Raw genomic sequence first — 12,983 nt, forward strand, 5'->3', positions numbered from 1 at the left:
ACCCCTAGCGGTACCTCGCGGTACTGCAAGGGGGGGGGGGTCACTCCGAAAATAAAATGTGTTTCAAAGATGTTGGTTTTATATAATGTTTAAAAAAAAAAAAAACCCACATACGACGCACATACAGCACATCATTTATGTCAATGATATATTTTCTTCCAATACCGGTGCGGGGGCACTCAGCTGAGTGAGTGGAAAAAAGGAATCTCCGCGGGGCTACAGGAGCAGAGCAGTTGGCTGTGATCTGGACGTGGACCTTGAACGCATCATTTGTTTTTGTCCTGAGCACCTTGCGTGACTCGACGCCACGCACGCGCTGCTACTGGTGAAAGGTTCGACTCTTTTTTTCAGATTCGGTTCTTGGAAGAGTGGCTCGGTAAAAAAAAAAAAACAACACAAAAAAAAAAACACAAAACAAGAAAACACAAAAAAGGAGTCGTTTCATTTTCCCGCTCGGCTCTGAATTGCGAATGTTAGTTAGTTAGTTAGTTAGTTCCTCCCGTTCCTTCTGGAACATTGGGCGACGAGCCCCCACCATTTGCTCCCTACCAGAATGGCTTTCTTCTCGTCGTTTCCGTAACGTGCGAATGTGATGAATGAAAAATGTGAATCATTCACATTCAATATGGATCATGCCTTATGCCTTGCCACCCCCCCCCCCCCCCCCCCCCGCATTAATTGAATCCTCGGTAATAATGTTCAGTGTGACTCTCTTTGTGGAAGAATGCAAACTGTGGATGCCGAGGAAATCATTGGGTAAAATCTGCCCCCATCATCTATTTTTGCCAGACCTGTGACTCCCAAAAGCTTCTGTCCAAAAAAATAACTTGGGCGAAATGTAGCCACATTCCACATGAATTGTGCCAAGGCCTGCGTTGGCTCTTTTTGCCTATGACTTGAATTCAGTCCGCAGTCATCCTTTTCCGTTTGGGAGTCGACGAAATCAATCGCTCGCCGGCTCTTTTTCCAGGGTGACTCAAGAGTCACTACCCGAGGCGTTGCAACGATCCCGTTCACTACGAACGGATCGCTCGCCGGTCTCGCGTCGCCACCGCTGCGCCTCCTCCTTCGCTCTCCCGACGCCCAACCACAGACATGGCTCCGTGAGGCGGCGCATGGCGGCTGACAGCCATGAACCAAAAAACAACTCACCAAAAAAACAGAAAATGCTTCAGTAGCAAAACCAATTTCAGTTCATCTGGAACAAACAACAACCCAAAACCTGCAATATCCCCGGCCGTAACCAGCCTCCATCCGCTGTCAAGGGAGGGGCGCGCTGCGATCCTTTGAATTCTCCTTCTTTTCGCTCCGAAACACCTTTTAGTTTTCCTCTCTCAAAATGGGTGTGCAGGGTTTCCAGGAGTTCATTGAGAAGCACTGCCCCGCCGCCGTGGTGCCGGTGGAGCTCCAGAAGCTGGCCCGGGGCAGCATGGTTGGAGGCGGCCGGCAGCGGCCGCCCCACAGCCCGCTCCGGCTGCTGCTGGACGCCGAGCACTGCCTGCACCGGCTCTACGGGGGCTTCTACACCGACTGGGTGGGCGGAGGCCAATGGAACCACATGCTGGGCTACCTGGCGGCGCTCTCCCGGGCCTGCTTCCACGGCAACATCGAGCTGCTGGTGTGCTTCAACGGCGCCCTGGAGAAGGGCCGGCTCCACGAGTGGGTGAAGCGGCAGCTCAACGAGCGGCAGACGGCGCAGCAGATCGTCAGCCACGTCCAGAACAAGGGCACCCCGCCACCCAAGGTCTGGTTCCTGCCCCCGGTGTGCATGGCCCACTGCGTCCGCCTGGCGCTCCTCCGGTTCCGCGTCGGGGTGAGTTCCCCTCGGCCTGCCGCCGCCTGTTGAGCCGCCCCCTGCGCCCAGACATTAGCAACACGTCTGGCGGTCTGCTGAGCTAGCTGTCATCGACCACCGGGTTCCCTCGACAGAGCGACGATATCTGCGCGACATATCACAACATTGTATCGCTATCGCGACATGGCACCCGACTCCGCTAATTTAAGATAGAGATTAAGACAGTAACTACCATTTCACAATATCAAAGCACGATATTATGGGATGTGTTATATTCCTTTTTAATAAGTTAACATAGGTATCTGAGGTCCCCAAAACATGTATTGGAAGTTTGTGGCTGAAAATACCACTCAAACTGTGCATTGTAGCCATTCAAACGTGCCTCAAAAAACATCCTGTTCCTGACGCGCCGTTACAGTGTGTGTTGCCTCTCTCCTGAGGCCCCTAGTTCTGTGAGCCAATGGAGTTTGAGAACGACATCCCTCCCGGGGCCCCTAATTCTGTGAGCCAATGGGGTTTTAGCGTGACGTCCCTTGTGAAGCCCCTAGTTCTGTGAGCCAATGGGGGTTGAGCGTGAGTACCAGGGTTCTGTCAGCCAATGGCGTTTGAGCATGAGTAGTAGTAGTGTTCGGTCGTATGAATTATATAAACTTCCACGTATTTCACCTTAGCAGTCCACCAAAATCTGTTTCCAGTTGCTGAGTCTTCACTCATATTAGATCTACAAGGCCGCATTTAAAAGCTAGTTCTGACTTTCTTGAGGCAAGGGCACTTTTCAGGCAGGGTTAAAGGCAGGTTTTCTTTTTGGTTTCATTCGATTAGTAAATGTCGGAAAATAAAATACATGTTTTTTGTTTGGAGAAATACATAGGGGATCATGCGGCGCAGCCTACAGTTTATCTACCACATATCTTAATTTATTTTTATTATTATTTATTTTTTTAAGAAAGAAGGACGGAGCAGAGTTATGTCTGCAATTTTGTCACAGACAGTTGGTATTAATTCCTCTTTCTTTTAAAAGATTTGTGCTGGTCTGTGCAGCCAACAGAGCGCTTACCATGCTTAGGGGGTCCGGCGGCACTTGGTAGTTCTTCAGCTGTGGGTGAAGTTACTCAGATGGAGGGCGGTTCTCATTCTAGTTGGTCTCCATGTGACGTAGAAAGGAGACACAAATCTGGACGACTTGTTAAATCACATGTTTTCTGACAAAGGCAGCTCACAAAAAATTATTATTAGACAGTTTGTGTGTTAGTAGCCACATCAGAGACCCACACATATGCACAGAAGCACTGAAAAATTATGTTTTTCATAATATCCCGTTTAAGCGTTTGGTGTCATGTCACAATATCCTTTCACAATATCGCATCCCGAGATGTATCATATCGCTAAACCAATGTTATTGGCCTTTAATGGCTGCATAACTCTGAAATGATTGGAATTTCCTCACCTTAATATCGAAGTGGAAGTTAAGTGAAACAAAAATTTAATTAGGCCATGGCTATATATCTATATCGTGAATTTGGGGTTATCGTGATGTAGTTAAATGTTGTCTGTAATAGGGTTGCTGTGGTTATCGGTGTTTCACGGGATTCGGGCATATACCGATTACATTACTTGCCCACAGCCCCCACCGTCATTTTGCCTTTTTTTTTTTTTTTTTAAATGGAAATAAAACCCATTCAGTTGGCTCATTTTCGGGTATCAGCGGGTATAAGCGTGTTATCAATTCTTTAGTAGCAACGATTACCCCGGTAATGGGGTAGCGGCACTTTCTGAACGACACAGGGGGAGCGAGGGGGAGGTACAAATCAAGCGTGAAGATATGTTACCATGGTGATGTACAAAGAATAAAATATATTTAACGAAATGATTTTGTGTCTGTTGTTGTATAATTAAATTTATACAAGTAATAACTTGGAGCCGCACACCAGTGCAACCACAATATTACTATAATCGCAATATTACTATAAATGCCATTGTGATAGGACCAAAAGGCAAGTAAAGTAACCTTATTTCATGCTAGATGGCTGTTAATAGCAGGCGCTGTGAGATGCTTTGTATATCTAAATATACAATACTCACAAAAAGTTAGGGATATTTGGCTTTTGGGTGAAATTTATGGAAAATGTAAAAAAGTTTACTCTACAGTGATATTATATCATGAAAATAGGGCATTTAAGTAGAAGCATGCAATGGTGATTTCCTCATCTCAAAAAATGTATTGAAACAAAAGCCACAACAAAAAATGTCAATGTCTCGATAACTTGTCATGTGCCCTTGAGCATCAATTACAGCTCGACAACGACGTCTCATGCTGTTCACAAGTCGACTTATTGTCTGCTGAGGCATGGCCCCCCCACTCTTCTTGAAGGGTGGTCCTCAGGTCATTGAGGTTCTGGGGTAGAGAGTGACGAGCCTCTACACGGCCACTCAGCTGATCCCAGGTTTTCTATGGGATTCAGGTCTGGAGAACGTGCAGGCCACTCCATTTGAGGTGCCCCAGTCTCCAGCAGCCGTTCCCTAATGATGCGACCTCCATGAGCTGGAGCATTGTCGTCCATGAAGATGAAATTAGGCCTGTGTTGTTCATGCAGGGGCACAATGACTGGATTAATGATGTTATTCAGGTAGTATGGGCTTGTCACTGTACCATTCACAAAGTGTAGGGCAGTTCTGTATTGACTACACACACCTGCCCACACTGTAACACCACCACCACCAAAGGCTCGTCTGGTGACAACAGTGGCTGATGCATAGCGCTCTCCTTGACGTCGCCAACATCGTTGGTGGCCATCAGTTCTGCTCAACGTGAATCGACTTTCATCAGAGAACAGCACTGAGGCCACTGGTCCCTCGTCCAGCGTAAATACTCCCTGGCCCGTGCAAGACGATGACGCCTGTGCCCGGTGGTGTGGTCAGGTACCCATGCAGGTCGACTAGCAGGTAGACCACGCTGATGTAAACGGTTTGGAATGGTCTGATGTGACACTTGGATGCCTCTCACCTCCCTTAAATGTGGCTGGAGTTGAGTGGCATCATCATCCGGTTCCGCAGGGCACTGTTCACAATGAAGCGCTCATCAGTGTGGGAAGTGGCCAAAGGACGTCCACTTCTATGCCTTTCTGTGACTCTTCCAGTCTCTGTATCTCTGTTGCAACCTGCTGATGACACTCTGTGACGCTCTAAGCTCAGTGGCCACTTCCCTCTGAGAACATCCTGTTTGAAGCCTCGCAATGGCGAGCTACTGTTGATCAGTTGTTAGGTGTCGTCCTGGTCTCATGATGTCAAAATGTGAACAGCATGATGAAGAGGACTGTTGAAATACCAATTCTAATTGAACCAGGAAATGTATTGGTCCATTCATGGATCAAACACCTGTTGTGAATTTTGCCGTTCAGCTCCTTGTGAGAGAACAGCAAGTTGTGTAAAAAGTTCTGAACCATTGAACAGTTGGACATGTGCATTCAAAAGTTTAGAGAAGGTCAAATTAAGTTCACCTGTAAAGGTTATAGTGCATTTTAGGTTCATCCTGAAATTTCACCCAAAAGCCGAATATCCCTAACTTTTTGTGAGTAGTGTATCTGAGAGACAGGTCAATTCTGAGAATATAATGTATATACGGTAGGTTACATAATGGAGACCATAATTTCACAGCTGAGACCAGCGTGGCATTATAAGAAGATAGTATATTATATTATGTTCAGTAGGTTGAAAGTCAGCAAAGGAAGTTTTCAGCCTTCTAACTCACGCAATGATTTTTTTTATATAGTGTTACACAGAGATTTGATTTGTGATTCACTTTGTCTTGAAATATCTCTCTCCGGCAAGAGGCCTGAGCGAGGTGTCAGGGCGTTAATGATCGACAGATCACCACCCGACACAGTAATCACCCCCTTTGGAAGTTATGTAATGTTATGTATATATATTTATTATTTGAAACTTTTTTTTTTTCTTGATTGAATCTCATTAGCAGCTACCATAAAGAAATTAAAGCAGTTTCCTTTCCAGACTTTGACATTTAATTCCCGGCAATCTGCTCCTGACCCCCTGTTCTCTCTCCGCCCAGGTGGTCCAGAGCATTGAGGACCACCACCTGGAGGTGATGACTCTGTGCAGGGAGAGCGGATTCCATGGCCTGCTGGCCTACGACTCTGACTACGCCCTGTGCAACGTCCCGCACTACTTCAGCGCCCACGCCCTCAAGCTGAGCCGCAACGGCAAGAGCCTGACCACCAGCCAGTACCTGATGCATGAGGTGGCCAAGCAGCTCGACCTGAACCCAAACCGCTTTGTCATCTTCGCCTCGCTTCTAGGTTGGGCGGGATGTTGGACAATTGTTTTCTGTCAAACTTACCCATAATGCAGAAGGTAATCCACATCTCGGCTGTTCCCTAAATGTCTTGACATGCTTTCAATTCCAGGAAATCACATACTGCCTGATGAAGACCTGGCCGCCTTTCACTGGAGCTTACTCGGCCCCCAGCACCCGCTAGCGTTGTTGAAGGTAAACTTCCACCGATCACTTCCTCCCCAATATACATTTATTTATTTATACACACACGCGCACACACACACACACACACACACACACACACACACACACACACACACACACACACACACACACACACACACACACACACACACACACACACACACACACACACACACACACACACACACACAAACAGGTACTCCCCTGTTAACGACCATTCAGATTTACTGTGTGTGTGTGTGTGTGTGTGTGTGTACTGTGTGTGTGTACTGTGTGTGTGTATATATGCAGCATATACACTCACACACACACACAAAACAGGCGGTGAAAAATTAGAAAATCAATTGAAACGATATTGTGTTCTTACAAAACAAACTAAAATAAAAATATACCGGAAATGTCTCTGGTTTTAGTTTTTTTTTCCCCAGTCAATTTGGTCAGATTTATCAACATATAACCGTCACAATACAATAACCAGTTCTTATCTTTGTAGACAGACAGCATTAATAATGAGTAAAGCTCAGACCTCATCTGGTGGAGAGCTACTTTTGAATGGAAAAATGCAAATTAGAATTTACCATTATTAACAATGAAGAGACAAACAGGACTATTGCGATTTTTGATTTTCTGTGTGGGGAGCATATACACTGGGATGTTAGGGAGAGAGATAGAGACGCGGGCTGATTGTGATCAGGCCAAGTGTGACCAGAGGCGTTAGTGTTATCACACTAGTATCCGAGTATCCGATAAAACACAAACCACCAAGAATTTTGTTCTGTTACTGTAATAATGTTTTTAGACATTCTTACATATCACATTTTCATTATTAAGCTGATGTAACTGCATAGTATCTTAATTACTCAAAATATAAGGTGACTAAAAATGGCAACCATGTTATCAGTTTCGGCAACCAAAAGCTGATGCTCGGTTGCCAGCTTGGCGGCTACTTCTTAAAGTTAGTGTTGAGCCCTGATTATTATATATTATGTATATAAGTGAATGTAAATATTATTCTCATTATCATTCTGTCGCATTTGAACACAATGACCACACAGTGACAATATTACTTTCATTAAAAAAGCCATTAAACACATCCGTGGCCAGTTTTATTTAATCACGCTGTAGTAACATAATGGGTCCGTAGTTGTGGAAACACTGAATGTTTCAAATCATAACTCAAAATTTATAAACAGGCATCTGTTTCTTGACAGGCAGTCTGGCAGAAGGCTGCCACAGCCGTGTGGACTCAGCAGTCCCGTCATTCTGTCCATGGCCGTGAGGTTGACAGCCGGCAGAATTATGGTTTCAGAACTGTCGTGTGGTGCTTCACTCAGTGAAAGCTCTCTTTACCCAGTGAAAATAAACGCACATACACACACACACACACACTCACACACATTTTCCAAGGGTTCAACTCGATGCACTAGTGATGCAAGTCTCGCGCACGATTAGTTTGTAGCCAACAACTCCTTTAAATAACTCGGGAGTCATGAGTCACTCCGGCAAAAGAGTCCTTTGATTGTTACTCGTTAACTGTAGAGAGTCAGTCTGAACTGAGACTCAAATCTCGAACGAAAAGAGCCGAGATCCCTGAGTCTGATCCCTGATCCATGAGTTCCAGTCTCATCTCAGCCTGTGGGAATTCCATTCACAGCTCAGAGGCAACTCTTCTGTCTCTCAATGACCCCAAGTTACACCAACTGAATCAAACGAACGAAGAGTCTGAAAAATTTAACTCATCTTTTAACTGAGGCACTCCGAAAAGAGTTGATTCTCTACAAAACGACAAACTTTGCACCATTACTCTGCACCAAATGTATGGAAGAGAAGTGAATTCAACAGCACTAAGTCGAGACATCCAGTCATTTAAGAGAAACAATTCACTGTGCAAAGATAGGGGTGATGTCTCGCTCTGTTCATTCATTGAAAAAGATCTTAAACTATTGTGATGATTACATCGAGAATTATTAGAGAATCATTTGAAATAGTAGCGTAGTTTGATTCGTTTAGAACAATAGGGTCTAAATTGATGACCCAAAACTGAAGTTGGGTTTAATATTTACCTATTTTTAATCAATTCATTTTCCTTTATTACTATTATTATTATTATTATTTTTATTTTTTTAATTTTTTTTTATTTTTTATTATTAACCCAGTTGTTTTTTATCCTATTTTCATTATTATTCTCCTTGGCATTTTTCCAGCTAAAAGTGCACACATCAACCACCGAACCCACGGACATGAATGAGGTGTTGTTGGATTCACGGCAGTTCAGACATTTTGTGGTCCAAGTTTGATGCACATCCACCTATAATTTGAGCAGGAATTAGTGAAAAGCCATTGCAAATTTACCGGAAGTAGCAGAGCGTTGGCATAGCAGGATGAGTTTGTAGAGAGGGGCACTTTGTGACATCATCATCAAATTTGCTATGTACTGTATGTGCAGGTTATGGCTCTGGGGGGGGGGGCTTTTGCATGGGGTGAGGTGCACGGTGTAGACCCCATTGGTGTGTTGGTTGCTTTCGTGCAGGATTTGCGCCGGGTCGAGATGATACAGAACTCTGAAGATTAGTTTGAACTGTTGCTGCGTTCCATGGGAATTCGGAAAATTCTAATTCGGCTCAATAAGAAGTAATTCTGCGTTTCATGGGAACTCGGAAAACTGTAATTCATGACTAATGCGACTAACCTGGACCCCGTGTATAACTGCAGGGGTCCAACCCCCTATTATTGTTTCGATTTTTATTATTTTTCTCCTTGATATTTTTTGGGCTTAAAGTGCCTGGAGCACGACCACCACAGGAGCTATGGACACGGTTGAGGTCTTGTTAGAACCGGGACGTCAGAGACATCTCGTGGTTCAAGTTTCATCCATATCGATCCACATTTGGAGGAATTTGTGAAAAACCAATTAAAATTGACCGTAAATAGCCGGACGTTTGTGCACCGGCCACACGCCAAGGTCCATAAACTTCCAGTTGGGTGGTGGAGCACGATGTGTTTGTAGAGTAAGACGCTTTGTGACATCATCCTCCGATTTGCTGTATATGTGCAGGTTGTGGCTCCGAACGTCCATTTACACTGCACAAGCTACGTAGTGTAGACTCAGTCGCTCTGTTGTGTGTGTGTGTGTGTGTGTGTGTGTGTGTGTGTGTGTGTGTGTGTGTGTGTGTGTGTGTGTGTGTGTGTGTGTGTGTGTGTGTGTGTGTGTGTGTGTGTGTGTGTGTGTGTGTCCTTACCTGCTTGACGTCAGCGGGGCATTTCGTTTTATATTTTGCCCGTTTTGTAAATTTAAACGCATTCTGTTCACATCTTACCCGGTGCCATGTCCCCCCCATTATTTTGCGGCATACGAGCCAGTCGTAACATAAACTGTAGGAGTCGAAAACATACGTATTCTGTGTCTGTGTCCTCTAGGGATGCAACGGTACAGTGGGCCCACGGTTTGGTATGTATAACGGTTTTGGGGCCACAGTAACGGTACGGTTTCGGTATCTTTATATTGAACAAAAATTAGTATAAGAAAAAGTTACAAGTTACAAGGTATAACATTTTTATAGTGGTCTGCCACAAATAACCCATGCAATGCTCTGTGTGTATGACTGTTGGAGGGGTTCACATGAGGAGTGCTGCACTGTTTGACCTCCTTGTGACCACCCAATGCTCATGCAGCTTATTAATTATTATTATTATTAGTATTATTATTATTGTATTTAATTTTTATATAATAATTAAATTATCATTTCTAATCTTCTCTGCATTTTCTTAAATCCTAAAAGTATCTGAAACACGACAACTGCAGTACTGTATGCAGACATGGTTGTGGTCTCGTTAGAACCAGGACGTTTCAGATCGTCTTGCATTCGAGTTTGATCAATATCGATCTACATTTGGAGCCTAAATTTGTGAAAAACTTGTCATTTTACCAGAAGTAGAAGAAAGTTGAGGCGATTTGATCAGTTTCAATAGCGGCCCGCTTTGTGACATCATCCAAGATTCGTCTCTCGGAACTTATCTGCATCCAGCCACTCGCTACGCAAAGACATTGAGCCGATGCTGCGTTTAAAGAAAACTCTGAAAGCTATGACTTACAAAACCCGTAAAAATATAACCAGTCACAGAAGGCGTCTTCGAACCATTGCAGGAACAGACCCTTTCTTCTGTGTCCGCATGGCATGATCCAGGAACGTTCATAATTGTTAAAACGCTGTTCTATTTAAACTGAACGACAGAAGAGGAACATTCAGTGATGTAAGTGCACGGTGACTGGTCCAAGCCGAAGTCCACGGACATTGGTCGAACACATGAGCATGAGAAATACTCATGTGAAAATACACATGAAAAATTTGATACTTCATTTAAAGTAAACATGCCTTTATTTATACACAATTTATTTCAAAAACATTGAATGTAAAGGCACTTAAAGGCTGATCACAGCATCATGAAAACGCTGCTTGCAGCTGCTATTATTATTATTATTATTATTATTATTTCGTTGCCACCTATTACTTAAAGCGCTTTGAGTTGGATGTTATGTGTGAAAGGTGCTATACAAATAAAGGTTGTTATTATTTATTTATTTATCCATCCATCTATTTATTTAATTATTATTATTATTTTACTATCCATTATATTACCAGTGAATAGATGTCCATTGCAAGTCATGGATTTATCTGGTTTGAACCGGTTTCGTTCTCCGCCCACAGGTGCGCGCCCACCAGCTCGTGCTCCCACCGTGTGACGTGGTGATCAAGGCGGTGGCGGAGTACGTCCACAACATGCGAGACGCCAGCGACCTGGAAGCCATCGCCAAGGACATCTTCAAGCACTCTCAGGTAGGAGTGATGTGAGCGATGCTTCTGTCTGTGCCTACAGAATATTGTGTGTGTGTGTGTGTGGGTGTGTGTGTGTGTGTGTGTGCCATGGTAACGGTACGGTTTCGGTGTCTTTATATTTAAGAAATTTAAAAAAGTTAAAAGCTGTAAAACTGTTTTTGTAGTGGTCTGCCTCAGATAACTAGTGTAATGCTCTGTGTGTATGACTGTGGGGGGAGGGGGGTGACGGAGGTTCATTTGTGCGTTGTTATAATTTGCATAAGTTCATCTGATTGGAGGGGAGGTGTCCAGAATAGTGGATAATTAAAATATTAATTTCCGTTTATTTATTTATTTATATATTTTTTTTAAACCGTGTCACAATAAAAAAATTATAAAACGAGGACTACAGTTATTTTTGTGTAGAATAATAAATAAGTAATAAACACGGCCATCTCAGGGGGTTATTTTCTGACGGGACACCTTGATTGATTGCACTCTTTACAAAAACATTTCTACGTGGTTCTATCTCATGTTTCTATTGAAAAGGTTGCGTAGCTGCGTGCAGTCAGAAAAAATAGACCTCTTGCGCAAAAATAGGGAAACGCCGTGCGGCTCCGCAGGGACCCCGCACGACCGACGTGGCCGGTGGAGCTCAAAAACAGTGGATTTAATAGGAAGCAGCACTTATTGCAGTACACTGCGCCAACACGTCCAGTGGACTTCTACTGTGATATCGTGATCGATGTATGCCTTTATATATGCACATAAGTTATGTTATATAGACATACACGCAACATGAGTTTGATTTACTGTAGTATCGAATTACAGGTTTTGCTGAAGAATCTTCTGGAGGTACAAATACGGCCCCTAAAGTCTCCTGACTGCAGGGACTGCTTATAACACAGTGACTGCAACATGTAATGCTTCAAATTCACTATAAGTCCTCCCTGGAAATTGCCTCACACAGTGGAAAGTTATGACAAGTTGGAAGCTGATTCGACTCGAATTTCAATTTGAGACAACACAGCAAAACTGACAATTTGGAAGTTTTGCATGTTGTATTTAGGACGTTGCCATGCCATCGCTTGTTTGCCGTAAGTACGTGGTTTTCGCTCTGTGCCTTGTCAAAATGACAACCGTGCAGTAGTCTGTTTGTGAGATGGGTATTACAGTAAAATAGTTTTGTCATTCCATCAATTGTTGGATCTTTGGACCATGTGACAGGTTTAGTCTGGAAGGTGACTTTGGGCACCCACCCTTGTCCCCCTAATAGTTTATTTACCATGAAATCTTCCTTACTCAAAACGCGAGATTTGTTCTTTGTTTTTTTTTCTCCAGCCTAGCTGCTTCATCAAAACCTTTCTTTCTTTCTCTTCCTTCAGTCCCGCACCGATGACAAAGTCGTCCGCTTCAAGAAGGCCGTGGAATACTACTCGGCCGCCAGCAAACAGGCTCCACTCCCTCCACAATTAGGTACTTTTTCAGTCCATGTGGTCGCCCGGCAGCAACAAATAAAGCATGTTGGTCAAATTCTTTGGTAGAATTCACGGACGATTTCTCGGCCGAATCAACACTAAACCGGTCGCGGAGTTGTACCTTCCCAACTTTCCGCTTCTCCCACGCCGCCATTGACTTGTTCGTAACGTTAAGCTACATAGACGTGTTTTCATTCACTTGGGTCAGCCTCGGATGAAGCCCCATTCCCCAGCAGGGTGGGATGCTGTTGCCATTGTGAGAGAAATGCCCGCTCTCCCCAGACTCCCCAGACTGTGTACACTTTGGAACGGCCGCACCATGCATACAAATGGACTCGTTTTTTGAAAAGGCCTCTCACCGAGTGGCAGCAAGTTGAGAAGGACCCCTCCGGACCTCAGCT

At 44.2% G+C, this 12,983-nt stretch overlaps 1 protein-coding gene across 2 annotated transcripts in view; it reads left to right on the forward strand.

Moving 5' to 3' along the window:
* The first annotated feature begins 1,095 nt into the window (after positions 1-1,095).
* LOC307231081 (constitutive coactivator of PPAR-gamma-like protein 1 homolog) overlaps positions 1,096-12,983 on the forward strand; it is a 31,803-nt gene continuing 19,915 nt past the window's right edge. For both annotated transcript variants that reach the window (XM_080001636.1, XM_080001637.1), the window contains exons 1-5: positions 1,096-1,813; positions 5,862-6,108; positions 6,217-6,299; positions 10,997-11,125; positions 12,490-12,580. In XM_080001636.1, coding sequence (XP_079857762.1) covers positions 1,340-1,813; positions 5,862-6,108; positions 6,217-6,299; positions 10,997-11,125; positions 12,490-12,580 — 1,024 coding nt within the window. In that variant the 5' untranslated portion in view covers positions 1,096-1,339. The remainder of the gene's footprint in view (positions 1,814-5,861; positions 6,109-6,216; positions 6,300-10,996; positions 11,126-12,489; positions 12,581-12,983) is intronic.

The sequence above is a fragment of the Zeus faber genome, assembly GCF_960531495.2.
Source record: "Zeus faber genome assembly, chromosome: 5".
Taxonomy (NCBI): domain Eukaryota; kingdom Metazoa; phylum Chordata; class Actinopteri; order Zeiformes; family Zeidae; genus Zeus; species Zeus faber.